The sequence below is a fragment of the Melopsittacus undulatus genome, chromosome 1, assembly GCF_012275295.1.
Source record: "Melopsittacus undulatus isolate bMelUnd1 chromosome 1, bMelUnd1.mat.Z, whole genome shotgun sequence".
NCBI lineage: Eukaryota > Metazoa > Chordata > Aves > Psittaciformes > Psittaculidae > Melopsittacus > Melopsittacus undulatus.
In genome coordinates this window covers 97,978,491-98,006,326 of record NC_047527.1, presented here as the reverse complement: position 1 = coordinate 98,006,326, position 27,836 = coordinate 97,978,491, and the positions used below count along the sequence as shown (strand labels likewise).

Here is a 27,836-nt window from a genome sequence, read left to right as displayed (position 1 = left end):
CCAGAGGGGAGGGAGGATGGGCTGGCTCAGGTGCTGTGACACTTCCACCCAGAGCAGTGGGACACATGGAATAGGCGTGGGAGAGCCCTGGTGCCCTGGAATGTGGGAGAGTGTAACTGGGAAGGGTTAGATCCTGCCCAAACGTGGCCTGGTGCCTCTATAGCTTCCCCTTCTACCACAACATGCACACAGCATCCCACAGTACATGTGAACCTGGGTTAGGGGAACAAGGTGGGCCAGAAAAATCTTCTGTGCTGTGATGCACCGGGTGCCAGGAATGGCTTTGGGGCTGGATTAGTGGCCATCTGCTCGTCCTTGCCACATCCCTTCTATCCCCCCTGGTTGCGGGGCACAGCCTTGTGTGTGCATGTCCCTGCCTGCAGCGCTGTGGGCTGCAGTCCTGCACTGTGGCAGAGGCCGTGGTGGTGCTGAAGCTGCTGAGTCACGGCTTGGGGCTGCTCCTGGCACCAGCGTCACCGGCATCGCTCCATGGCCGGCACCAGGCGGCCCCCCCTGCCCTGAGGCCGTGCCTCAGTTTCCCCATAGCATCCTGCAGCAAAGGCTGCCTCTTCTCAAGGGTCACTGGGGGTCTGGGGGGTGTCACCTGTCCCACCACGACATCACCATTCATCCATCCGTCAGGATCTCTACCACCTCCAGAGAGGGGGGTCCCACCACCACCCCCCATCCTGTTGCCAGGAAACCATCCTCATCCTCCTCGCCATCACCACGGAGACAGAGGAGGAGAAGGGCCGTTTCCATGGCGACCGCGCAGGCACCCATCCTGCCTCCCCAGCGGTACTCGGGCGCGGGGCGATGCCCTGGGGACGCGCAGGGAGGGGACACCGGCGTCCCCCATCCTCCTGCCACCACCAAACGCACGCATCTACTTTAGGGGGGGAGTGATGCAAACAATCCGATCCCTAGGGCACCTCTGGATGCTCATCCCTATATTTTAGGGAGGCAAAATCCATCCTTCACCCCCCTGCTCATCAATCCCACCCCGGGTGGGGAAACTGAGGCTGGAGGGACCCCACTCCCTGTGTGTGTTGTGTGTGTACCCCCCTCCCCGAGCTGATGCAAGCGGTGACGGGGTGGGCTCTGCCCTCCCCTCCCACCGCCGCAGTGCCTGGCACACACCCCGCTTTCTCCCCGCCGGAGGGATATATAATACAAGGGAAAAAGATACGGGAGAGAGAAAAGGCAGGGAAGGGAACGGGAGAAAAAAAACAGGGAAAAAAAATCCTGCTGACATCATCTGGGATGACGGGGCTGATCCGGCCGCCGGCCCCCCCGCCCGAGCCCCACTAATGCTCCGCTCCTGCCGGCGCAGCCGCCTTCGTCCAGCCCGAGCCAAAGGTGGCTGAGCTGGGTGGGCAGGCGGCCGCCCGGGCCGGCCGGCCGGGCTCTGGCATCGCCATGCCCGGAGAATCGGTGAAAACCCAAGGGCTGGGGGGATTGGAGAAGGAAAACGGGATGCCGGAGGGATCGGAGGCAGGTGAGGCCGAGGGGAGGCCGCGGAGACGGAGGGATGCGGGATGGAGGATGGAGGGATGGAGCGGGAGGATGGAGGGATGCGATGGAGGAGGGAGCAGGAGGGATGGAAGACACAGGGCCGGACGCATCAGCGGCTCTCGGAACCAGCGCCGCCGAGGGGCTCCGGTACCGGCACCCCCGGAGCACGGCGGGAGGTGACTTTGGGGACACCCCATTGGGGCCGCCTCCCTCGTCACCCCCAGTGCCCAGCCCCGGGCTGTGTCCCGCTATTCCCCACAGCGGGAGCCCCGGCGGGACGCGGAGGGGTCTCGGTGCCCCGGGGAGGCTGAGCCCCCCCCAGCACCATCCCATCCCACCAGGGACAACTGGGGGGGAGGGGGAAACTGAGGCACGGGCAGTGCAGATCCGCGGCCCAAGGTCACCCCGCGCCGGCAGCCCCGAGGGCTCAGCCTGAGGGGCTGAGGACAGCCGGGGGGGGGGGTGGTGTCCCGGTGTCTTCCTCCCCTTGTGCCTCAGTTTCCCTCCCCACATTTCCCCATGAGCTACATGTGGGGCACAATGATCCCACAGAAAGGGGGTGAGGGGCTGATTTGTGCACGGAGTGGGGGAAAATCCGGGATTCCCGTCCAGGGGGGCACAAGGTCCTTTGTGCAGATGGGATCGGGGGAACCCCAAAACACCCCCAACGGGTATGGGGGGAGCCGGCGGTTGGGCAGGCAGCAGGAAGAAAGGGTTAAGGTGATCCCAGTATCCCTTATAGGAGAGAGCCACCCCCCATTAACCCCTTGAGCACTCCCCAGATCCCAGGGGGAACGCGGCAGGACCGAACCACCCCAGGTCTATGGAGGGGGGGGGGGGGAGAAGCACCTGCTAACTACCCAGGTGAGGCCCCGCCCCCCCTTTCCCAGCATTCCCCGCGGCAGTGCCCCGCCCCCTCACCCCTATATAAAGGCCCTGGGGGAGCACATGTGGCTTTGTGGAGTTGGGTCCTGGTGGCTCCTCCCTATGGGCTTGCCCTTGGGCACCCCAGGTAATGTGGGAACACTGCTGGGCAGGGCTTGTGGGGTGCTCATGGGGTGAGGAGGATGCTGTGATGCTCCATGCCTACAGCATTCTCTGCCTGGGTAATGGGTGGCTGAGGTCCCACACACTCAGTGCATGGGTGGGCACAGAGCTCCCTGCAGCGGTCATGCTGTGAGGTGGGGGGATAATGGGGTGTTTTATCTCCCCCTCCCCCATGGAGAGGTCCCTCTTGCTTGGGGACACCTGAGTGTCCCCCTTTCCTTAATACAACAGCATCCTTTACCCATAGAGAGGGGCTGGAGGGAGCTATTGCTGCCCCTCCCACCCAGTGTCACCCAACCCTGTGGTGACCCCCAAGTGCTCTGGGTGGGGTCACCCTGTTTCCCCCCCTAGAGGGGGGTGGCACAGTCCTGGCTGGGTCCCCCTCACCCCGCGGTGCCCTGGCACTGACCGGGGCTCCCCTCTGTCTCCGCAGCCGCCCCGCCGGCCCCAGGCCCTCCACCGATGCCCACCAAGGAGGAGGCTCGCCCGCAGCCCGAGGGGGCCAGCTGCGACCCCAGCCCCCCGGCTGCTGCCCCCCCCGGCGAGTCCTGCCGGCCCCCCCTGCCCGCAGACCCCCTGGACACCCGCATCGTCATGGGGGAGGAGACGCGCTCCCCCTCCGACCCCGAGCTCCGGGGGGGGCCCCCGCTGCCTGCTGTGCCTTGCCCCTTCCCTGCGCCCACCAAAGATTCCCCCCAGCGCCAAGCGGCTGAGCCCCCCTCCGGGAGAACCCCCCCCGCTGCTGCTGCCGCTATGGACCCCGACCTCTTCTTCACCGCCCCCTCCACCCCCATCCGGGTCGGGGGGTCCCGGCTGCTGCCGCCTCCTGCCGAGGAGCAGACGGACGGGGAGAGCGAGGGGCTCTGCTCCCCCCCGACATCCCCCTCCGGGTCCTACATGACGGCCGAGGGGGGCAGCTGGGGGTCCTCCGGCACGGCCAGCACCTCCCCGTCCTGCTCCCCCAACCTGGTGGCCGAGGCCGAAGCACTGGCGGTGGCTGAAGCTGAGGCTGAAGGCATGGTGGAGGTGGAAGCTCTGTCCCCCTGCCTGGACCATCCCCCTGCCTTCACCCCGCCGTCCCCCGAGGAGGAGGAGGATGAGGAGGAAGATGGACTTTTCGCGCTGCCCGGGGGCGATGATGGCGATGGGCAGACGCTGGAGGATGAGGAGTGGGACATGTCGGGGGCGGAGGGGCTGCCCGGTGCGGGCTTGATCCCGGCGGCACTGCTGCCCTTCCGCGGCAGCCTGCTCTTCCAGGCTGAGGCGGTGGAGATCACACCGCTGCCTGCCGGCACAGCGCTGCTGCCCCTGACCGGCGAGGAGGAGGAAGAGGAGGATGAGGATGATGAGGAGGAAGAAGAGGAGGAGGAGGAAGGTGGCAGCACCTCAGCCTCCTTCCTGCGCTCGCTATCAGAGACCTCCATCACCGAAGGGGTGGATGAGTCCTTCGCCTTCCATGATGACACCTCCGCCTCCTCCGACTCGGCTGCTTACGATGGCGAGGAGGACGAGCGGCTCTATGGCACCGAGCGCCATGCTATGGGGGCCGAGGGGGCTCCCCCTGGCACTACCACCGCACCCCCTGGCACTGATGCCACTGGGGATGGCGGCATCGAGCTCCACCTTCACACTGGGGTGGCCCCTGATGGTGATGGGTCACTGGAGGGGTCCCCACAGCACAGCAGAGGTGAGGAGCCGGCGAGCACAGTGCCCAGTGTGGAGGACACCATCAGGGAGGACATTGGTACCACGGAGCCAGAGATGCAGGAGCAGGATGGCAGCAAGGCCCCCCCAGCACCCTCTGGGGATGGCAGCGTGCAGCCAGATGGCGAGACCTTCCTCACGTCTTCCTCTTCCTCCTCAGAGCTGGAGGAAGCATTAACCCTGGAGCACAACGTCCCATGGGAGCCAGACCCCATTCCCAGGGAGTATCCCCCACCAGAACACTCACAGCTCCCAGAGGAGCCAGCAGCGATGCCGGGTGCTGAGGAGGAGCCAGTGGTGAAGGATGATTCCGTCATGGCAGTACTGGGAGAGGGGCCTAGCATGGAGCCAGTGGAGAGCAGCAGTGTCCTGCAGCACCCGAGCCTCTGCTCCAGGGAACCCCAAACTGACGGGGTGCAGCAGGATGCTGCAGCACCAGCTAACGGGGAGCCCCAGGGTGGCCCTGGGATTGATGATGATGGTGACAGTGACCATGAGCTTGGCACTGTGAGAGTGGACAGCACCGAGCTGGCAGCCAGTGATGGTCCTGATGAGCTGGACACTCTGGCCACCAACCTGGTGACAGCCAGCCCTCCAGATGAGCCGGACACCGTGGCCACCAACCTGGTACCACCGGTGACAGCCAGCCCACCGGGTGAGCCAGACACTGCAGCCACCAACCTGGTGCCACAGGTGACACCCAGCCTGCCAGATGAGCCAGACACCATGGCCACCAACCTGGTGCCACTGGTGACACCCAGCCCGGTGCCACCAGTGACACCCAGCCCACTGGAGGAGCCAGAGCCCATGGCCACTGACCTGGTGCCATTGGTGACACCCAACCTACCAGATGAGCCGGACACCGTAGCCACCAACCTGGTGCCACTGGTGATGCCCATCCCACTGGATGAGCCCGACACTGTGGCCACCAACCTGGTGTCATTGGTGACACCCAGCCTGCCAGATGAGCCGGACACTACAGCTACTGACATGGCACCATCAGTAACACCAATCCCACTGGATGAACCGGACACCATGGACACCAACCTGGTGTCATTGGTGACACCCAGCCTGCCAGATGAGCCGGACACCACAGCTACTGACATGGTACCATTGGTGGCACCCAGCCTGCCAGATGAGCCGGACACTGCACCCACTGACACGGTACCCCTGGTGACACCGATCCCACCAGAGGAGCTGGATACTGTAGCCACCGACGTGGTGCCATCGGTGACAGCAGTCCCACTGGATGAGTTGGACACCGCATCCACTGAGCCTGCCCTGGTGCCACCAGTGATGTCCAGTGTCCTGGCACCATCCTCCTCACCACAGGATGCATCCCCCTGCGATGCCAGTGAGGATCTGATGGATGCGGCAGCCTCATCCAACGCATCCCTGGAGCCACCAGTGACCACGTGTCCCACGGCGCAGGAGACAATGGTGCATCGCCCCGAGGAACCGGATGCTCCCACTGCTTCCCCCGAGGATCCCCCCCCGGCGCTGCTGGACACCTCCCTCTCCAGCACCGACTCCATCTCTGTCGCAGCTCCTGAGGACCAGGCAGGAGGAGCCGCCGCCCCCCCCAGCCCCCTGTCCCACAAGGAGGATGCAGAGGATGCTGCTGCCCGTCCCTGCCTGGCCCTCTGCCTGCCCGCCTCGCCCCCTGCCGACCCCCCGTTGCTCTTCACCGCTTCAGAGCGGGAGGTGTACGTGGGGACCCCCCTCGAACTGCTCCAAACACCCGGTGCCTTTTCGGAGAGTGGGGCGGGCTGGCAGCGCCGGGAGGACCGGCAGCGGGTCACTGCCATGCTGCAGGGCTCCTTTGGGGATCTGCCGGCCCCCCGCCTGCCCCCCAGGCCCGCGGAGCCCCCCGAGGCATCTGCAGAGCCCCTGGAGGGTCCCCCCAGTGATGGGGCAACAGAGGAGCCCGTGACCCCTCTGCCTGGTGATGCTCCCCCGGGCCAGACTGCTGGGGAAACCGATGCCAAAGTCCTGGGGGAGAGCAGCCCCCCGAGCCCCCCCAGTGAGCCCCCAGCACCCCCTGGGCAGCAGGAGGAAGAGGAGATGATGGTGACGACGTTGGGGACCCCATCCAGCCCCCAGCCTGCTCTGGGTGCCAGCGAAGGGGGGGATGCTCAGCCAGAGCCTTCCCCGGAGCCAGCCAGGGATGCAGCCCCCCAACCCCATCCCGAACCCCCCAGCGCACCGCCAGCCCCCTGCTCTCCACTCCCCAAACTCAGCCAAGTGCCTCCTCTCGCCGCTGCCCCATTGCCATGTCCCGACGCAGCCCGCGGCCCCCAGGACACCTCATCAGGGCTCCCCGCCGGCGAGGAGCGTCCGTCTGTCCTGCCACCCACCAGGAAGCACCTCGAGGGTAAGAGGCACCCCCAGAACACACACCTACCCATTGCTGTGGGGTGGGATGGGCATCACCCACCCGTGGGCTGCTGGGGGTCCCTTTTGGGTGGTCCCAGGGTGTGTGATAGGGATAGAGAGGCTGGGTTTGATGCCATGGAGGGGATTTTGGGGCATCACCAGCTCAGCCCCCTCAGCCACTCTGCTTCCATGAGGTATCGTGGCACAGGGTGGGCATTGCTGGATTCACCTATGGTGGAGTGCTCAGGGTTCCCTTGGTGGGATCCCAGGGTGGGTTCAGCCCCATGGATGGGATGTGGGGGACACCACCAGCTTGGCCCTATCCTCCCATTCCCATAGGGTTCTGTGTGGGACCAGGATGGGCATCACCCACGGCGTGGTGCTGGGGGTCCGCTTTGGGTGGTGGCAGGCTGTGTGATGGGGTGAGCATGTTCAGCCCTATGGAGGGAGCTTGGGGGTCAGCACCAGCTCAGTCCCCGTTCCCCCCCCTGCAGCCCCCCAGCCCTCCCCACGCAAGGAGAAGGAGGCCCGAGGCCGGCAGGCAGGGCCGGGCAGCCGGGGACCCCCCCGGGGGTCGCTGCAGTCGGAGTCGAGCTCCTCCAGCGAGGCAGAGGCTCCGTACCCCTGCCCCGAGATCCAGCGCCTGCGGGAAGCCGCCGGCATCGCCCTGCGCCAGGACAAGCAGGCTCCGGCCCCCCGCCGCTGTGAGCCCAACCACAAAGGTGAGAGCAGGGTCCGTGGGGTTCTCTCCCCCCATGTCTGGGGGGGTCAGAGCATGTCCCCATCCCAGCCCTCTGCTTGGCCACAGGGTCCTGTAATGAGTCTGAAAGCAACGATGAGTCCATCCCGGAGCTGGAGGAGCCTGAGGGTTCAGAGCCGCCGCCAGCGCAGACACAGGTTGGGGTGATTCTGGGGACAGGATGTGGGATGTTGTGTCCCCCCCCCCCAAGGATGCTGGGGCTGCTCTCACCCACTGCTCTCTGGCAGGCGCAGCTCACCCACTCGCTGGGCACGGGGGAGGAGACGGTCAGCAAGGCAAAGCAGAGCCGGAGCGAGAAGAAGGCCAGGAAGGTGGGATGGGATTGATGGGGTCAGCCATGGCACTGGGGTCCTCATCCCATCCCAGGGACTGGAGGTGGGGAAGCCTTGGGGTGTTGGGGGGCAGGTCCCCACTTTGGGGGTCTCCAGGCCATGGTGGGCAGCAGGGTGATGTGGGGTCCCCTGTCCTGGCAGGGGACTCAGCCTGGCTGCAGCAGGGGACAATGTTGTCCCACAACCCTGGGTTTGCTCTTGTCCCAGGGGGTTGGGGTGTTGCTGGGGGGCTGGAGCCCCCTTCCTTGGCCACGCTGGGATGGTGGGACATGAGGTCACCTCTGCGTGTGTCCTCAGGCCATGTCCAAGCTGGGGCTGCGGCAGATCCACGGTGTCACCCGCATCACCATCCGCAAGTCCAAGAACATCCTCTTTGTCATCACCAAACCCGATGTCTTCAAGAGTCCCGCGTCCGACATCTACATTGTCTTTGGGGAAGCCAAGGTGAGGGTTGTGGGGTGCCCCCCTTGGGGCTAGCAGGGACATCCCTTTGGGCACGGGTGGGTGATGCTGTGTCCCTGCAGATCGAGGACCTGTCGCAGCAAGTGCACAAGGCGGCGGCAGAGAAGTTCAAGGTGCCGATGGAGCACTCGCCACTGATCACGGAGACAGCCCCGACCCTCACCATCAAGGAGGAGAGCGAGGAGGAGGAGGAGGTGGGTGCTGGAACAGGGGGCAGAGGGAGCCCCTGGTGTCCTGGGGACAGGTCAGCGCTGGGGGGTGACAATGGTTTTCCCACCTTGCAGGTGGATGAGACGGGACTAGAGGTGAGGGACATCGAGCTGGTGATGGCCCAGGCCAATGTCTCGCGCCCCAAAGCCGTGCGGGCTCTTCGGCACAACAACAATGACATTGTCAATGCCATCATGGTGAGTGGATGGGAAGGGGGGGGACCCCCTGGCACCCCTAGCACGAATTGGGGTGCTGTGGGGTGGTCCCCTCACACTCTGCTCTCTTCCACAGGAGCTGACCATGTAGCGGCTGGCGCTGTCCCGGCCCCCCTGTATAGATGCACAGTTACTACCCCCCTTCTGCCATCCTTCCTCTATACCCCCCCCATACTTCTCTGCATCTGTAACGCTCAATAAATGGCCTCATGTATCACTTGGATCGCACCCCGCATCCCCTCCTGGTGATTTTGGGGGCTCTGGGCTGTCCTGTGGCTAGTGGAGCTGGGGGGCACCCATGTTTCCAGCATGGGATGGGGCACCTAGGGAATTCGGGGGGGCTGTGCTGGGAGGGGCGTCTCTGGGAGTGGGCATGAGGTGGGATGGGGTGACAGGAGTCCCAAGATGCTCCTGAAGCCATCAGGGCATTACCACCCTATTGCTATTTAGAGGTGCTCAATTAAAGCCAGGCAACCCCGGAGGGCTGGGCGAGGGCTTTAGCAAGGAGACAAACCACGGCCGGGTGCAGAACTGTATTCACCTGTAACAGCATTCCATACAGAAAGCAGACACACGTGGCCTCCCAGTGCCACCGACAGGGAGAGGGAGGCAGGAAAACCCCCTTGGCTCCCAGAAGGCCACATCCCAGGTTATTCCCAGGTTTAAGTCCCATTGGAGTAATAACCCACTGCAAGTGGTTACAGCTTGTTTTAAGCCTCTCCATACACAATCATGCCACAAATAGGGTGTGCTTTCTCTTCCAAATCTCCTGAAGTTGTTACTGACTTGAACATCCACATGTGCAATTTGGGGTTTAATTTGTAAATCACAGAAAGGCACTGAAACAACTCCAGCCCCACGCTGCTGCCTCCTGGGCTTGAGGAGGAGGCGAGGAGGAAGATCTCGGTCCCCAACACCTAGGAACCCTATGGATGGAGCTGGGACCTTCACCTCCCTTTCCCTCGGTGGATGGCAAAAACACAGGGCAGGAGGAAACTGTGAGCTTCTCCATTGCGGATTGCTTCTGAGGAAGATGCTCCCTGGAATGGATATGTCCTGGCTAAATCCTTTCTCTTGCTGCTGGAGGATGTGTGCTGGGACCCTTTGCCTTGTTCTTTTCAGCCTTGGGGCCAGCTGTATCCCAGACTGGCACTGGGGGGATGCAGCCTCGTGTACCCCATGAGTCAAGGAGAAAGAACGATTTGGGCTGTGAGGACCCTCCCTGGAGCAGAATTGGGGTCACCCTGACCCCAGCCTAATGTGGGGTGCGATGGTGACTCCGTGCCAGATCGTACCGAGGGCCAGTGCCTGTGATCCTGGGAAGGGAAGGTAAGGAATGGCCAGAGCAAGGTGGGGAGGGAGAGGATGGATGGATGAAGGCTGGTCTTTGCCTGGGATGGACAGGAAGGGGGCTGGAGGGAGGGTCTGGGGGGGGGCTGCAAGGGCAAAGTAGGGGTTAAAGGCACTGGGGGGTAAGGCCTGATCCCCCAAACTGCTGAGTCAGCACCTGCTCTTAGAGCACTCCCAGCTCTGCCAGAACCACCCCTGGGTGCCAGAGTCTCTGGCTGAGACCTGGGTGCTGCCTGGGATGCCCTATCCCTCTTCCAGCACCATCCTTCCTTCAGGAGAACTAGGGACCACCCCCCTCCTCTGGTGCCTGATGCAAATGGCACCTCTCCCTCTGCATGGGGATTCTGGTTAAAAAAATAAGTGTGTATTTGTAACTGTATATAAAATATGTACAACATGTACACCCCTTGCACCCCCCAGTCTTCCTAGGGTGGGTCTGGGATCCCTCAGGGATGGTGCAGGCCCCAGGGAGTCCCAGAAGCCACCATGCACCCCAGGATGAGTGCCAGGGAAGACTGAGTCGAGGGGAGTTTCATGGGGCAAAGCTTTGTGCTTGGCAGGAAGGGAAGGCTGTCGCAGACACAGGGGTCTGTGGGCACACAGGAACCTGCTGGTGGGGAAAACATCAGCTGTGTCCCCCCCTCTCCAGCTCCTGGGGCCCCCTGGTATTCCTGAGCCGAGCTGGGGGGATATGGTGGGGTTTTCAGGCTGGGCAGCAGCAGCACAGGCCTTGGCAGCTTCTCCTGTGGGGCTGGAGCCAAAATGTTTCGACAACATCAACACCAGGTTTAAATAATTCACATTGTGGTAAACTTCATTCAAAAACAGGGGGAGGAAGGAGAGGAGGAGGAGAGCAGTTACAATAGGGATACCATGTGCAAAACTGTAAACCAGGCAGAGGGCTGTAGGCGACCTGTCTCCCTGCTGAAGCAGTAAAACCAAACTGGAGATAGCCGCAGGCTGGGCTCCTGCCCTGGGGTCCTCCATGATAAGAGGGCACCAGCTGCCCCTTGGAGCTGTGAACGAGGATGGGAGAGTAACTGCATCCTGATGGAGCGCCAAAGCCTCTTCCAGAAGGAAGGTGAGGATCCTGGCACTGCTGTGGGGTGTCTCCGTCCTCCCCCCGCTCGCTCTCAGGAGGAATCGCGGTCCATGCTGCACCCCAGGGCTTCGATGTCGTTGCTGATGTGCGAGATCATCCGGTCCCACTCATCCTCCTCGGAAGGGACGGACTGGTCATCCGAGCTGCCGGCAGCGCCGTTGCCATTGGTGGTGGAGTTGGAGGTGGTGCTCAGAGTCCGCCTGTACCTCCCAAAGCTGTCTGTGATGATGCCCCGGCCGTCCTTCACCCCGATGGTCTCCAGGAAGTTCTCAAAGTGTTGGCTGTCCTTCTCGGGGATGAAGGGGCGAAGACCTGGAACCAGGATGAAAACACGAGGAGGGAACAGTCAGCATCATTTGTATGGCACAGACACCCGGGATGGATCTGCGCATGGGTTTGCTTGGCTGGCTGAAGCACCCCAGGGTTTCTGAGTGTTGTGCTTCAGCTCCCCCACACAGCGCAGGGCTCAGCAGAGGAGCCTGTTTAGGGGGGAGGGAAGGATGAGGTCTCCTGAGGACTCCAACTCCCATTTTACACCCCTGAGATCTGCAGCCTAAAAAATCCTGCTAAAGTGGGATTTTCTGATTTCAAGAGGATCGTCTCCCAGTTCCTCACCCAAACATATTGCTCGGCTTTACTGAGCTTACTGCTGTCACTGCAGCAGCCCACGCTGCAGGCTGCACTCGGGAAACATCTGTGCTGTCTCCCTCGTGCCTCCCACCGTGGGGCAGGGTCCCTGGAGGGTGCTGTCACCTGCTGGAAGCAGAGGGGCAGCAGGATGCAGGCTGGACACCTCACTGATTACCCTTTCAGGATTCTAAGTAACTAACTCGGTTTTGTTTGTAATTAGAGGTGGGGTGTCCACGTTGCTGACAAAGATGTTGAACAGTGTCAGTCCCAGCATAACCCCCTGAGGAATACTCCTCATCATTAGCCTCCACTTGGACATTGAGCTGCTGACCACAATTCTTTGAGTGTGACTATCCAGCCAGCTCCTTATCCACTGAGTGGTTTATCTGTCAAATCCATGTCCATTCAGTTTAGAGACAAGGATGTTGTGTGGGACAGTGCTGAATGCCTTGCACAAGTCCAGGTAGATGATATCAATTGCTTTTCCCTTATCTTCCCAAAATCAAAGCAAGAAGTTTGAGGAAGGAGGGATCTGAGGCTCTCAGCTTCCTTATAATGAAGAGGAACAGAAGGGTCCTGCTCCCCTGTCACGGTGCACACCCTCCTTCCAGCACCATGAAGTCCCCTCCAGGGAACACAGATTCAACATGCCTGGATGTGCTGCACATCCACCACCAGAATCACTTGATGTCAGGCACCGCATGGCTTGGCCAAGGACCAGAACATTCTCTCTCTCTACACCAGTGGGCCCAGGGAAGCCTAGTGCCTGGTCTGGAGGCTCCCTCTGCAGTCAGGAAGGAGAGGAGAGCATCCTGATGAGCAACTCAAGCCTATGAGGCCAGGGCCTGAGCAAGGTTGATCCAGCTGCCTTCAGGAAAGAGGTACCATCAAGGGAAAGACCAATTGATCCTTGCTTGGTGACATCCCAAGTAATCTCTGCCACCCACAATTACCCCTCTACCCTCTCAGGAGGCCCATGCATCAGTGAGTGGTACTGGGCACATTAGGAGGGATTGGGAGCAGACTGATGCCACCTCTCACCTTCCGCTTGGTCACCCACAATTGATCCCTGGCAGCTGCCACTCACCTAAGAGCAAGAACTTCCTGCTGTCCCCATAGAGCTGCTTCAAGTTGATGCAGAATTCATGTATTGAAGCCCCGTTGCGATATTCATGCAGGAGCATTGCAAACTGCTGGATCTCTTGGGAAGAGAGTTTAGTGCGGAGCTGCAGAACAGAAGCACAGCGCAACCGTCACTGAGATTTTTTTAGGAGGAAGAGATGATGTGGAGCCTGGGAATGGTGTTTATTGGGTTTATTGCTACTTGATAAGAGCTGCACTAACGAACCAGTTCATCCCAATGGAAAAGCAGGACAGGCTGGTGTGACCCACTCTGGAGCTGGCAGCTTTCAAACAGGGACAAGCTGTGGGTATACACAGGGCCTGTGACTCACGAAGTGACAGACGTGGTGCACTGTGGATGGTGTGGCATGCCTTTATGTGGTGAGAGGGGACTAAAGAATCGGGGTGCTCCTGCAGAAGGATGTAAGCCTGCGTTTGGGCCCTGTGAGGCCTCCAAGTACAACTTGTATGAAAAGGAGAATGAGATGTTCCTATACCAGCATGAGCTCATGCTTCACACACCAAGGCAGTGAAACCAAATCCTAAGAGCACCTGAATGCCTTAAAGGGAAGAAAACCCATTCACCCCAAGGCCCTGCCATCCCAAGGACACTCTACCGTCATCATGTAGTCCTGGAGCAGCTCTGTCGCTGTGGTGCTCAGCTCACTCTCGCTGACTGTCTTAATGTGTGGAGACTGCTGAGTGGAGAAGGAAGAGGGGGAGTTGTCACCTGCATCCAAGGTTTCTGGAAAGGAACTGAAATGCAAACAGAATGTGAGTCCTCCAGATCTCCTTGACACCTTCTGTGTCACTGGTGGTTGTGGCAGGGGAGAGCCTGGGAAAGCAGGGAGGCACATGGAGACGTGCTCTCTGCAGTCACGCTGGCAGCCTCCAGCTCCTGAAGGTCATCTGAAGGCTCCCACACAGCACAGGGGGGGACTTCAACTACATTGGTTTTGTGACCTGCTGAACATGAAGATGTATATGGGAAAATCTCCCCTCCAATTGCTTTCTCTATTGGGAATGGGGGGGGGGAATAATCAAAGCCCCTTATTTAGTGTTAAATGTTAAATTTTCAAATAGCACCAGTCAATTTTAAACAACTGGTTTGTGTGTCAGGTTTTTCAGCCCATAAACACCATCAATGTTTTCAGCAATCGCTGATTCAGGAGGGAAAAAATTTCCACAATACAGAGGTTTTGGGAAAACCTTTCTCCCTGCTCCAGCTTGGACTTCACCAAGGCAAAGCAGCCGAGCAAGCATCGTATCTATCCCCACTTTGCTGATGCAGGGGCCTGGGCATACATTGTGTATGTATGTGACCTTTTCTGGAAACCCACAATGGTGGAACAATCCAGGCAGGGACCAGGGCACTGCACACAGACAGTAAAAACACCATCCAGTGATTCAGCCAGACTGAGCAGAAGCTTTTCAATGTGCAGACAGCAGCAGTTCCTGCTCTGGGGGCTTCACCCCTGCCAGCAAGGCCACACTAACAAGCCCAAGTGCCAAGTGAGCACAGCATGCCATGTTTAACTTACAAAGTGCTTGCTTCTGTTTCGTAAGATTCCTTAACATCCACTTTTGTAGATGAGTCATCTGCAAGGAAAGCATTCAAGACATAGGAGTTTGAGAAGCAGAAACTCGGTGCTTTTCGCCAGCCTGTGACCTACACAAATTGATTTCTGACTCTGTTTTCCCAGATGGAAGGTGAGAAGTGCAGGCCTGGGGCCAGGATGGTGCCTGTGATGCTGTGGCAGGACAGGACACAGACTCAGCAGAGATGCAGAATCACAAAAGGATTGTTCTGTGAACTGCTTCCATCCAAGGTGAATAGAAAAGCAAAGGGTTTGGGGGAAAAGGATAATGGTTGATGTCTCACAGCCCGGCTGGGGAACATCTGCTGGCACCAGAGAGTCTTCAGGCCTGTCCAGCTAACACTCAAAGCAGAGAAGAAGGCTGTTTTCAGTTCCTTGCAGGAACCAGATCAGTTCTGATCTCAGAGGGTGGCAGGAGAGAGGTGGTGGACGTTGGTGAAAATGAGGAGAGACTCTCAGATGGGCCCGGTAAGACAAAAGCAAGGGGCAGAGCCCAGACTTACCACTGTGTAAGGACATGTGCCGTGTCGGTGTGGAGGCCCCATCAAATATTGCTCTGTCCAAGAAGTCTATTGTGGACTCAGTGTAAACAATCTGGAAGACTTGGCTGAGAAGTGAGCACAGCTCCTCTGCAGTTACCTAGGGAAGGGAGCAAAGAAGCGCTGGCACAAGAAGATGCAGATGCTGCAGTGACCTTTCTCTTTGGCTTCCTAGGGTGGGTATGCCACGTGTGACAGTGGTGTGCTCGATTTGTAGGGCTGTCCCAGTGAAGACATGGAACCCACTTGTCCAAGAGCCTGGGCACCACTTGACCCACAGGGTCTCCAGGACTGGAGGTACTAAATTCCACCCTTGTTAGCTACCTCCTGCTGTCTCACAGGGTTTTCCTCAGTGCTAGAGGAGAGAAACCCTGGAGATCTACCATCCCTCCAGAGAAGCATCCCAGCCCTCTTTAACCATCCAGATCTAAGTGATAGGAAATGGGATGCTCTCATCAACCCACAGCTAGTAACACCCAGATTTCATGCTGACATTCTGTCCAACCACTTAGTACAGCTCCCTGGAATTTTGGCTACATAACCTACATCCCAAACAGGTGCAGGCACACCAGAGACCATTAGAGCTGAAAACAAGATAAGCAAAACTCCACTCTGAAGGCAAAAGGTTCTTGCTATTGAAGCAAGAGCACACAGATCGAGATCAGAATCTCTGGATTCAGACACCAGATGAAACAAATTTCCAGGTCAGCAGAAGGAAAATGCCCTGGTTAGCAAAATCCCATTGTGGGAGGATTCAGTCGTCTTCACAGATTTGCTGCTGCTGGTGAAAGCCTGGGCCAGCAGGCACTGCCACCAAGAGAAAATCATCTTCCAATCCCCTTATGTCAAAATCAGGTCTGGGGCAGGGACCAGGTTTTCTCCTCCAGGTAGCACCCTATGTGCCAGCAAAGCCCAACCTGCAGTCTTGCAACTGGGCCTATGTGTATCACACAATATATGGCCAGGTAAGTACCCGGTCATGTAGCAGAGGGGATACTTGGTGAGAGCAGGATGAGGCCACCCTGGGGCTGATCGTCTTCCACCATCCACCTGAGAAGTTGTGGCCACCCCAGTCTAAGAGCTGGAAAACCTCCCCCAATCCCAGTGTGGTCACAATCTGAGAGTGACTCTGGAAGCAACCCCAGTGTGGGGCAGTTTTAATGGAGTGTCTTGAGTCTTACTTTGTTCTCTGTAGCCAGGACCACCAAGCAACAAGCTTCAACAGGAACCACCCCGCTCTCAGACAGCGAGCCTGAAGTAAGTGCTTTGGAGCTCTCAGCACAGAGACTCTGGCTTGGGGAGATCCCAGGGTCCTGAGCTGAGAAAGAGAGAAGTCGTGATGGAAACCTTGAGGCAGGGAAAGAACAAGGAGGAGTCCTCACATGGCAACCTGGACTCTGAGCAGGACACCTGTAGGGAGAGCAAAGCACCCAGAGCAGGAACACAGAGGATCCCAGGGCCAGGAGAAAGCACCGTGGAGGACAGAGCTCCCAGAAGCTCAGGATCTGCACCTGAACACCGCACAGGGCCAAAGTCTTTAATGCAAAGCCTTTAATTTAAAGCCAGTTCCTGACAACTCTGTAAGCCACCAGCTTCAATTCCATGGCTTAGCCAGCCTCAGAAATCCAGCAGCAGAATTACAGCTTTCTAAGTCACTCACTCATTTATTGTATAGATTGTCCTTTGTTATCACAAGGTTCATAATCCACTAAGTCACTGTCATTACAACTTTCAAGAAGCTCAGCATTCTCCAGATGCTCAAGACCAAAACCATGCAGGTGTGACAAGAACACCATTGGCAGGAACAGACTGGAGGCAATCCCCAGGTATTACAAAAAGTGAGGTGTGTCAGAAGTGATACCACCCCCGTTATTCATCACACGCATTTAGACATCCAACATGGTGATGAAATCCTCCCAGCAACAGCACAGGGTTGTGAAGAACAGGACAAGTTCCAGGCACAAATTCAGGCTGGGGGAGACTGGATTGAGAGCAGCCCTGAGGAGAAGGTCCTAGGGAGGTTGGTCGATGAGAAGCTCCCCATGACTCAGCAGTGTGTGCCTGCAGACCAGAAACCAACTGTGCCCTGGGCTGCATCACCAGCAGGTTGAGGGAGGGGATACTTCCCCTCCTACTCTGCTCTGGTGAGACCCCCTCCCTGCAGTTCTGTGTCCAGCTCTGGGGCCTCCAACAGAAGAGGGATGTGGAGCTGTTGGAGTGAGTCCAGAGAAGGCCACAAAGATGCTCTGAGGACTGGAGCACCTCTGCTCTGGAGACAGGCTGAGAGAGCTGGGCTTGTTCAGCCTGGAGAAAAGAAGGCTCCAGGGATACCTTAGAGCAGCTTCCACTGCCTAAAGGGGCCGACAAGAAAGCTGGAGAGGGGTTTTTGATAAGGAGCCAGTAGGGATAGGACAAGGGGGAATGGCTTTAAACTGACAGAGGGGAGACTGAGATGGGATCTGAGGAAGAAGTTCTTCCCTGTGAGGGTGGTGAGGCCCTGGCACAGGTTGCCCAGAGAAGCTGTGGCTGCCCCATCCCTGGCAGTGTTCAAGGCCAGGTTGGATGGGGCTTGGAGCAACCTGGTCTGGTGGAAGGTGTCCCTGTCCATGGCAGGGGGTTGGAACTGGATGAACTTTAAGGTCCCTTCCAACCCAAACTACTCTGATTCTGTGAAAGGCACCTTGGTCTGTTCTCATCCAACATAACCTTTGTCCTGCTTCTTGTCAGGCTGGCTGCTGTTCTCCATGAGCACAACTCTGGCTGTTGTGAGGCTCTGGCTCACAACCCCAAAACATGGCAACCCCAAAATATGGGGCCACAGCTTGTGCTGGCCACAACCTACCTGTTTTCAGCACAACCAAGTGAGAAGAATCATCTCGGATGTAGGAAACAGATGCGATGTCATGGATGGGGACCCTGAGGATGAGATCTTCTCCATCCCTCCACACCAGCTTGATGTTGTAGGCAGAGAGGCTGATGACAGCATCATGTTCTTGGGTCAGCTGCCCAGGGAGCTGGTGTGCTCTCTACAAAACATTTACACTGATTTGCTCAAATGTTTCCTCTTTGGTGATGGGCTGGTAATGAGCTCCCCTCCCGTGTTTGTAATGCCAGGATGAAGGACACCAATTAGACCAAGACCCAGCCTGATGGCAGCTACGAAGTCTATTCTTATTCTATGCTGCACGGAGAAGTGACACAGAGTAGGTCACTCAACATGCTAAGTGCTCACCTTTGCATTATCGATTAGATGCAGGATTTCCGTGCGGCTGGAGGGATTCAGGTACCCTGGGATGGATGTGAGTTGACCTAAATACTGGGAAAGAAGAACCAAACCATTACCACAGCACAAACACACAGAGAACAGCCCCAAACTCACCAGCTACTGCAAGACACCATCAACACAGAGCAAAGGGGTGGTAGCTAAAGGCTGTGTTTAGGACATGCTATATATGGAGGATCTGTCATGCCCTGAAGCCACCATAATGCTCTATATAGTTATATATAGTCCATATATATATCTATAACTGTATATATATATAGTCTACATAAATATATATATATATTCAAGTCCCAGCCAGGGAGATGTTACCTTCACTTCTTTTTCAATGTAGTCATTCAGCAGCACATCTGGTTCGACACGGTCAGGCAGGGACACCACCACCGTATGCAGAGGCCGTCTCTCTGTAACCTTCTCCTGGGCTTTTTTATCTCGCCCTTTTTCGCCCTTCAGGAAGACTCGTTTGAAAGGAGACACTATTCCAGGCTGAGGAGAGAAACACCGGGGCCTTTGGGTTAAGGGCAAGAAAGGGAGTTTCTGCAGAGAAATGGAAGGAAACTACAAGAGCAGGTAGGGACAGGGCAAAGGGGAATGGATTTAAACTGACAGAGGGGAGATTGAGATGAGATCTGAGGAAGAAGTTCTTCCCTGTGAGGGTGGTGAGGCCCAGGCACAGGTTGCCCAGAGAAGCTGTGGCTGCCCCATCCCTGGCAGTGTTCAAGGCCAGGTTGGATGGGGCTTGGGGCAACCTGGTCTGGTGGAAGGTGTCCCTGCCTGGGGGAGGGGGTTGGAACTGGATGAGCTTTAAGGTCCCTTCCAACCCAAACTACTCTGGGATTCTATAAAACCATCAACACTCACTGCCCAGGGCTCCTCCAGCCTGTAAATCTGTACTTACAGCCTGGTTTGACCAGCCTTAGCCACTGAGCAGACAGTCTGGATTTAGAGCTATGACTCCAGAAGTACAGGATCATCCACTGAAAATCCTTTTCCTGGGACATGTCATGAGAACACAAGTGCCTGCTGTCAAAATGGGATGGTTTTCCCCTAAAGTCAAAATGCCCAACCTTTCAGTGAAAAACAAATACAAATAGCGACTCGGATGAGTGGTAAGAGTCAGCAAGCCATGGCCACATGCTTCCTCCTTGCTCCACAGCCATTTTGTATTTCGCCCAAGCATTTGCAGAAAGCAACTCAATGAAGGATTGTGAAAGGAAAAGGCAGAGATGCTGAAAACTTGTCTGAGGTCTCTGAGGAGACCCACAAACATGAGTACATGACACAGGAGATGGCTTTCCCTGGGAAAACCCGCTACTGGCTATTCCTGAAGCACTGACTGTTGGATTTGGAAAAACATGAGAGCCAACACGAGTCCAGCTGGCAGCAGCATACACACATGGGCTCCCAGCTATAGAGAGAGCATTGCCACCATCCTTTCACCTGGGCATGGGGCAGACAGCCCAGCAATACTGCACGCCCAGGGCCCATCACCAACCCATGTTAGATCCCTACCAAGTTCCTCACCAGCCCGCCCCATGGCTAAATGACTGGGAGTGGGCACGGATGTCTCCAATTCAGTTTACCAGCTCCAGTGAGCATTCTGAAGTGGGCAGATCCAGGGCTTGGGATTCCCAGCAGTGTGAAGTGGCCACTGCATGGACTGGAAGGGAAAGGCAGAGCTCCCAGGCTCCTCAGTGGATGCCCTGTGCATGCTCAGCTGTGGCTGCCCCATCCCAGGGCAGTGATGCTTTCTGCATCCCACTCCTCAGGGCAACCACATCTTGACTTCCCTGATCCTGCACAGGCAGAAAAGATGGTTCCAAAGCAAATTAATTAAATATAAACCAAGTGCTTCTGCTCAGGCAAACACTGAGTGCTCTGCAACCTTAAAGAACAGCACCCTCCAGCAAACTCAGCTCATCTCTTGCCACTGTCCACCGCAGGACTTTGCCTTAGAAACCACCGTCAAGAAGAACTGCTGCAGACCTTTCACCTAAACCACTCGAGCCTTGCCACAACATGTTATAATTGGCAGGGGAACACCATCACCACGTCACCTACTCCCTGCATAGCAACTAAGGACCATGCTCAGGTGCATGCGTAGGATCTGCTCCCATCAGGCAGCTTCAGCCTCTCCTGTTGCTCTTCTCAGTGTAGATGAGCATGGGTTGGTGTTGGAACCGGCACCACTCAACAGCTTTGTCAGTGACACGGACAGTGGGACCGAGCACCCTCAGCAAGTTTGCTGATGACACTGAGCTGTGTGGTGCAGTCAACACACTGGAGGGAAGGGATGGGATCCAGAGGGACCTGGACAGGCTGCAGAGGTGGGACAGTGCCAACCTCATGAAGTTCAACACGGCAAGTGCAAGGTTGTGCACATGGGTCAGGGCAATCGCAAGCACAAACACAGGATGGGGGAGACTGGACTGAGAAGAGCAGCCATGAGGAGAAGGACTTGGGGCTGTTGGTTCATGAGAAGCTCCCCATGACCCGGCAGTGTGCACTTGCAGCCCAGAAAGCTAAGCTGGAACTGGATGAGTTTTAAGGTCCTTTCCAACCCAAACCACTCTGTGATTCTATGAGTCTATCTACAGGAACAAGAGAGAGTAAAGCCAAACCAAAAGAATTTGAAACCGTTGTATTAGGATGGGAAAGTGGGATGGAACAGCTCCTGGCTGAATAGTATTTACCAGCTCCCAGAGTGAGCCAGGCACCACAAGGACACTGGGGACAGCACGGCCCTGAAAAATGTCCCTTGGACTAGGGAGATAAAAATAGAGAGTTTGTAGGACAGAAGGGACAGAAAACAAAGCTACACAATGTTGGCCTTGTAAAACAGCTCTGCCTTCACAGCAGCAGGACCAAGACCACCAAGCACTCCAGGTTCTAGGGAAGGCACCCTGTTGAGGGGCCGGGACCATTCCTAGCCTCAGAAAGAAGAAAATCCTGACCACAACAACTCTTTTTGCCAAGACCAGTGCATGGGGGGCTCTGCCTCTCCACCTACAAGAGTATCCAACCCCAACCTTGTCTGCTGGCACATAAATGCCTCGTTCCACCAGCATACTGTAGGAATCAACAGCAGAGATGCAGAAATCTGCTGCCAAGGTCAGGGTTGTGCCACAATAGCCCCAAAATACTTCCCCCTCCACCAGCCGGGGTCTGGCAGCTGCAGCTCAGCTCACTTCTCCATGCCAAGGCTGCCGGATCTGTCCCAGTCCATATGGAGCAAACCAGAAGAAACTTGCTTCTCCCTTGAGGATGCAGGCAGCCCCTGTAGGGCTGGGAGGATGCTCCGACAGGACCATCCTGCACCCCCTGAGCCCCAGGCTCTCCCTGAAGGAGGATTTGGGAAGCCCAAACCAAAGACAAAGGCATGACGCAACGTGAAACAGCAGCTTCTGCATTTCTGGGAGCCAACATAAAACCAGCACCTACCTCGTTCTCCATTGAAGTACCCACCTAACGGGGAACAGAACCGAACAGTGCTGGAGCAGAGCCTTTGGTGGCTTCACTGGAAGCACCTCCAAGAGGGGAGAGAAGCTGCTATCCTTGTCTCAGGGGCTTCCCAAGCTCGTGGCCCCTGCTGAAGGGCAGTCAAACCCGGCTCGTGGCCAGGAAGTGCAATAACCACAGCTTCCTTCTGTTACACGCAGCAAGAGTGACAAAATCAAGTTGCTGGTTAAGAGCAAAGTAAGGCATTGAAGCCCATTTCAGAAAGCTCGATCATGTTCCTGGCTCTCAGACACATCAGCCTGCCTCCTACACCCCTAACCTCCCTGGAACTCCTCAGCATCCTTTGGTCTTTGCCACTACAGCCTGGACTTGCACCCAAGATGGAAATATCCCCAGTCCACAGGAGCTTTTAACCCTGGTTCTTCCCCTGAGTTTTGGAGCTGTTTTGTTCTCCAAGAGAAGCTGTGGCTGCCCCATCCCTGGCAGTGTTCAAGGCCAGGTTGGGCAGGGCTTGGAGCAACCTGGTCTGGTGGAAGGTGTCCCTGCCCGTAGCAGGGGGTTGGAACTGGATGAGCTTCAAGGTCCCTTCCAACCCAAACCAGTCTGTGATTCTATGATCTATTGAGACCAAGGGCTGTGAAGCTTTTTCAGGTTCTGTATTTCTAGTCCTTAAGATTCACATTTGAAAAGCAAAGCTTTGAAATGAGGTTAAGACTTCCCTGCCTGAGCCAAGGCCTCCCAGAAGGCCCTTCAGGAGAGTGCAAAATGTTCAAGAGAGCCTTGCAGGGCTCAAACGTGAGCCTGAATCAGGCCCAGAGGATTAACAAAAACAAGCTGCTCATTTCACAAGCAGAGAATCAAATTAAGCAGGTGAAGGCAGTTATTTCCCTGATGAAATCTGTGTGTTGAGCAGAGGCAAAAAGGAGGTCAGTTGGAGAAGCAGCACCTGAAGACCTGACAGGCTGCAGCCTGTTGGTGTTTGCACCTTGCAGATTCTTCCCATCTTGGAGTGCAAGTGAACCTCTCCAGCATGCTGCCTAACTAATAGGGTTGGTGAAAGAAGGATCTCATTTCTCCTTAAAACCCATAAAATAAGCTTGTTTTCTTCTCCAACCCCTCCTTGCCCATCATATCAACCTCTGAATGCAACTTCCCAGCCCACCTTCCTGCGCTTCTCTCTGGCCCAGAGGCATCTGCAGCGGAACAGCTTGGGCAGCCATGTAAAAGCCGTTAGGCTGGGAAGCAGGGTTTGTCTGGAAAGGACGCGTTCATCCCTGTGCCAGGGAACCGGCGGAGCACTGGCAGCACAGGGCAGCGCAGACAAGAGATGTCAGCAGCTCATTCCCACATGGCTTGCTTCTCAAAAGCATATAAAAGCATCTTGAAATCAGGAGAAGCAGCAAGGAAGGGGTTACATGAACACCTTGTTCCAGCTAGGACTCAGCATTTCATGCTCCCAGCAGAGGATGGGAAACATGGTCACTCCTTAGGGAAACTTAGGTCAATTCTCAGAACCTCCTGCTACCAATCACAGAATCCCAGAATCCCAAGGGTTGGAAGGGACCTCGAAAGATCATCTAGTCCAACCCCCCTGCAAGAGCAGGGTAACCTAGAGTACATCACACAGGAACTTGTCCAGGCGGGCCTTGAATATCTCCAACGTAGGAGACTCCACAACCCCCCTGGACCAACCCCCCAGGGTCTATGAAATTCAAGAGGAAAAAGGCCATTTCATCCATTTAAGGAGGATTTAAGACTTGGCTAATGCATAGAACCACAGAGTGGTTTGGATTGAAAGGGACCTTAAAGCTCATCCAGTTCAAGCCCTCAGCCACAGGCAGGAACACCTTCCACCAGACCAGGTTGCTCCAAGCCCCATCCAACCTGGCCTTGAACACTGCCAGGGATGGGGCAGCCACAGCTTCTCTGGGCAACCTGTGCCAGGGCCTCACCACCCTCACAGGGAAGAACTTCTTCCTCAGATCTCATCTCAATCTCTCCTCTGTCAGTTTAAAGCCATTCCCCCTTGTCCTGTCCCTACCTGCCCTTGTCAAAAGTCACATAGGTTTGAATGAGAGACACTGAATAGGAACCAGAATTGAACATGCCCCACCAGTGTCCCCCCAGAACCCACCTAGGCCCAGGGCACACAGTACTGGTGAGTGCAAGGGACCAACTGCCACCAAGCTGGTTGCTTGCTGGGCCTGCACACCTAGCCATGCATCCTGGCCCCAGCTCCCACTGGGCTTTGGACATCCCAAGAGAGCCACTTCTGGGAAAAGGGAGGATTTAAACGTCATTTAGATCACCATTGCTCCAGATGGAGCACCAGCAGTCTCAATTTCCTGCTTTCATTCAGAGCCCAGCCTCTTGCATCCATCAAGAAACCACTGAAGCCTTGCATGGTCCCTTTAAATACATTCAAGCCTTTGAGCTGAACATGAAAGTGAAAGTGCATCCCTCCTTTAGCAGCAGAAACAGCTTCTCAATCCGCTCAAAGAGATTATCTCAAATTTGTAAGGCTAATTCTCCCCCAGCACGTCTGCATGGAGATTAAGGGAGCCCAAGCTCTAAACAGCCACTCAGTGCTGCTGCTGGCTGGCAGTGCATCCCCAGGACAGACTGCATCCCAAATCCAGTTATCCTGCTCCTAAAGGGATGCACAGCATGCTTGCTTTAGGTGAAGGCAGAACTCTCCTAGACAGCTGCCAGCAGCGCTTCAGGACTGGGCTATGTTTGGGAGCAGATCACAAAGCCAATCTTAAGCGTATTGGTGACGTGAAAGCTTCAGTGAAGAGAGTATCTGCACAAAGGGAGCACATGATACAGCACTGAGCGAAATAATAAGCCCAAAGGGGCTCTGTGTGAGCTTACTGTCAGCGGCAGACACAAGGAAACGAATAAAGGACCACAGGGCATGTGTGGAAGGACAAGAAGTCACAGGAGGTGCCTGTCATGACAAAATGTGAAACCAAGCAAGAAATAAACTGCATTCAGATTGTTTAGAGAAGATGTGGCAGGTCAAAAATAAACTCCAACCACACTCCAGCACGGCGATGCCACAGAAACATGGCTTTGTGAGTGCAGAACAGGCTCCCCAGCGCCAGCCAGGGTGCTCCATAAGCCGAGGGCAATGAGGGCACAGGTGGATTCTGGCCTGGGAAAGCCAGACACACAATGAGTATATACTCTGTATCCTCAAAGTAAGCTGCAAGTGCACAGCCCTGCCAGAAGAGCTTATTGTTTATCTTTCTTTGTGCCACAGAGAAGCACTGCAACAGTAATACCTGAAGGGGGAGACCGGGAGTTGTTCAGCCTGGAGAAGAGAAAGCTGCTTTAGAAAGACCTTAGAGCAGCTTCCAGGGCCTAAAGGGGCCAACAAGAAAGCTGGAGAGGGGCTTTTGACAAGGGCAGGTAGGGACAGGACAAGGGAAAACGGATTTAAACTGACAGAGGGGAGATTGAGATGAGATCTGAGGAAGAAGTTCTTCCCTGTGAGGGTGGTGAGGCCCTGGCACAGGGTGCCCAGAGAAGCTGTGGCTGCCCCATCCCTGGCAGTGTTCAAGGCCAGGTTGGACAGGGCTTGGAGCAACCTGGTCTAGTGGAAGGTGTCCCTGCCCATGGCAGGGGGTTGGAACTGGGTGAGCTTTAGGGACCCTTCCAACCCAAACCACTCTGTGATTCTATGACTTGTTGTTTACTGATGCTTACCAAGACTTTCTCTGGTCCTGGACCAGAACAAGGCAGAGGACTCAAACAAGTACTGGGGGCAGCTGAGGCATTCATCAGGTAGATGCAACCTTTTCCAGATCATCCTGTCCCTGTAATCAGGTTTGTTTTGACTAGACCAATACTCAAGTTCACCCCCAAAGAAGCCAGTTATATCTCTGAACTTGCAAGGGGATGGTCAAGGAGTTAGCTTCTGTCCTTGCTATGAAGAGGACTGAGCTGCCTTTGACTGCTGTCTACAGCCCAAGCAGCTGAGCACAAGCCAAAACTCACGTTCCACAAGCAGCTCAGCAATGCACACAGCAAAGCCAAGCAGATCTGCAGTTGTCTGACCAGCAGTGGCACCCAGCCCAGTGCTGGCAGCCCAGGTTTCTGAGCAGGGATGGGTGGTTGATTCAGCCCTAAGGAGCAGGAGCCTCTCCACATTTAACTTCAGAGGTAGCTTCATTGAAGAACATCATTTGGTGCTGATGTGTGGTAGGAAAACAGCCTCTGGTAAGACAGGATGGTCCCCACTACCCCAGGTTCCACAAATGCACCATTCAGACCCCACCACTGCAAGGGAAAAATACATCAAGAGCTCAGCAACAGGAGCCATGGAGAACCCCCTTGAAGGTCCATGTGGGATCTAAGCTGAAGAACATCTCCAGGCTGAACAAGCCCACCTCTCTAAGCCTGTCTCAAGGGCAGAGGTGCTCCAGCCCTCAGAGCATCTGGACTCACTCCAACAGCTCCACATCCTTCTTATGTTATTGCCCAGAGCAGGACTGCAGGTGGGGTCTCACCAGAGCAGAGCAGAGGGGAAGAATCCCCTCCCTCAACCTGCTGGTCACACTGCTGGGAATACAGCCCAGGACATGGCTGGTTTCTGGGCCCAAGCACACAGTGCTGGGTCATGGTGAGCTTCTCATGGGTCCCCTTTCTAGCCCTGACAGCTTTCCTCCAACCCAGCCAGCAGACAGATCTTCTCTGAGATCACTCTGGCTGCTCAGAGAGCTTCTCGATCCTACCACCCTGCCCTGCAGCCTTCTGGTGGGACAATCTCCAGGTCCTCACATGGCTCCACATGACCTGGCTTCAGCTCCCTGGGCTGGTTCTGCTGGCCCTGGTACCTCTTGCTGCTCCCCATCTCCCTGCAGGCTGACATGGAGCTGACCCCAGTGGCATCAGAGTGAAACAATAAAAAACAATCCCTATTTCACTCGGATTTGACATCACTGTATTTGATTCAAAGCCACTCCTCAACCAAACACATCATCAAATATAAGTGATGTAGAAACAGACTTTTCCTAAAAACAGTGGGCCTGGCGCCTGAGTGTAGCTTCAAAGACACAAAGAGGGCAGCAGCTCGAGATGAAAGGCAATGGCTGCACAAAGCCCACTTACAAAGCAAGGCTCAGCTCTGTGTTTTCACATCTGGGACCGCCCTGCCAGCTAAACCAGGCTCCAGCCTCCCTGACAGGATTTTCCTCTAAGGCAAGAGGAAAGGAATTTTCCCCAGCTATTTTTAGCAGAGCCTTGTTCCTCCTGCCGGAGAGATTCCTAAGGCCTGGCTCGGGCCTCCACCCATAGCTTTCATCCCTGGATGCACAGCTGAGCCAGGCTGAGCTGATGCATCTGGAAGAGGCCAGAGGCAGAGACACTCAGGAGGCTCGCCCTGACGCAGGCTCCCGGGCAGCAGTGGAGCCCCCGGGCTGAGAATGAGGGAGAAAGGTATCAACACTGCCACCGGCTAAACCCTCCTCTAGGAGCAGCACACCTCTAGAAGCAGTACTAAGAGCAGCTCAGGAGCTCATGGGCTTGATTTGATCTCTTGATGCCTTCCTTTCTAAATCCACAAATCCACCTCTGCAGGACTGGACAGAATTTAAGCCCAGCTGACAAAGGGGAGACTGAGATGGGATCTGAGGAAGAAATTGTTCCCTGTGAGGGTGGTGAGGCCCTGGCACAGGTTGCCCAGAGAAGCTGTGGCTGCCCCATCCCTGGCAGTGTTCAAGGCCAGGTTGGATGGGGCTTGGAGCAGCCTGGTCTGGTGGAAGGTGTCCCTGTCTGTGGCAGGCGGCTGGAACTGGATGAGCTTTAAGGTCCCTTCCAACCCAAACCAACCTATGACTGTATGATTCTATGATCCCTGATTTTCCCAAAACATTTCTACCTAAGGTATCAGGACTAAAAGATTTTGAACACTCGCCTACTTTTTAAGTTTAAACATTTATTTCACATCCCTAAGTTTTTTTTCCATCCAAAACTAAACCTCCAGTGTTTTCTCCTTAAACCCAGCTTCTAGAGTCACACTGAAGATACAGCTTCTCACAAACAAATCCCTAAAGAGATGGCTGCCATTTGTCCATCCTCACAGCACCCAAAGGTCTTCCAGCATCAGAATCAGCTCCAGGAGGTCTCTCC

The 27,836-nt window shown here is 56.3% G+C and overlaps 2 protein-coding genes across 2 annotated transcripts in view; one reads left to right on the top strand and one right to left on the bottom strand.

Moving 5' to 3' along the window:
- The first annotated feature begins 1,476 nt into the window (after positions 1 to 1,476).
- Positions 1,477 to 8,845, top strand: NACAD (NAC alpha domain containing). The gene is made up of 10 exons (XM_034060434.1): positions 1,477 to 1,498; positions 2,996 to 3,849; positions 3,913 to 6,640; positions 7,137 to 7,364; positions 7,451 to 7,545; positions 7,636 to 7,713; positions 8,032 to 8,178; positions 8,259 to 8,390; positions 8,481 to 8,603; positions 8,698 to 8,845. Exons 1-10 carry the CDS (start codon positions 1,477 to 1,479, stop codon positions 8,710 to 8,712), a joined length of 4,422 nt encoding a protein of 1,473 aa, XP_033916325.1. The 3' UTR covers positions 8,713 to 8,845.
- Positions 8,846 to 10,758: 1,913 nt separating this feature from the next.
- CCM2 (CCM2 scaffold protein) overlaps positions 10,759 to 27,836 on the bottom strand; it is a 31,516-nt gene continuing 14,438 nt past the window's right edge. Inside the window, exons 2-10 of the mRNA XM_034063382.1 lie at positions 18,555 to 18,728; positions 18,195 to 18,278; positions 17,805 to 17,988; positions 16,144 to 16,280; positions 14,927 to 15,062; positions 14,367 to 14,424; positions 13,443 to 13,581; positions 12,791 to 12,929; positions 10,759 to 11,385 (exon numbers count right to left, since the gene is read on the bottom strand). Of these exons, the coding sequence (XP_033919273.1) occupies positions 11,105 to 11,385; positions 12,791 to 12,929; positions 13,443 to 13,581; positions 14,367 to 14,424; positions 14,927 to 15,062; positions 16,144 to 16,280; positions 17,805 to 17,988; positions 18,195 to 18,278; positions 18,555 to 18,728 (1,332 nt within the window). The 3' untranslated portion in view covers positions 10,759 to 11,104. The remainder of the gene's footprint in view (positions 11,386 to 12,790; positions 12,930 to 13,442; positions 13,582 to 14,366; positions 14,425 to 14,926; positions 15,063 to 16,143; positions 16,281 to 17,804; positions 17,989 to 18,194; positions 18,279 to 18,554; positions 18,729 to 27,836) is intronic.

Coding starts and splice junctions, on each gene's coding strand:
- NACAD (XM_034060434.1), top strand. CDS start 1,477: ATGCCGGAGGGATCGGAGGCAG. Junction 7,365..7,450: donor CTGTGAGCCCAACCACAAAG/GTGAGAGCAGGG, acceptor GCTTGGCCACAG/GGTCCTGTAATGAGTCTGAA. Junction 8,391..8,480: donor AGAGCGAGGAGGAGGAGGAG/GTGGGTGCTGGA, acceptor CCCACCTTGCAG/GTGGATGAGACGGGACTAGA.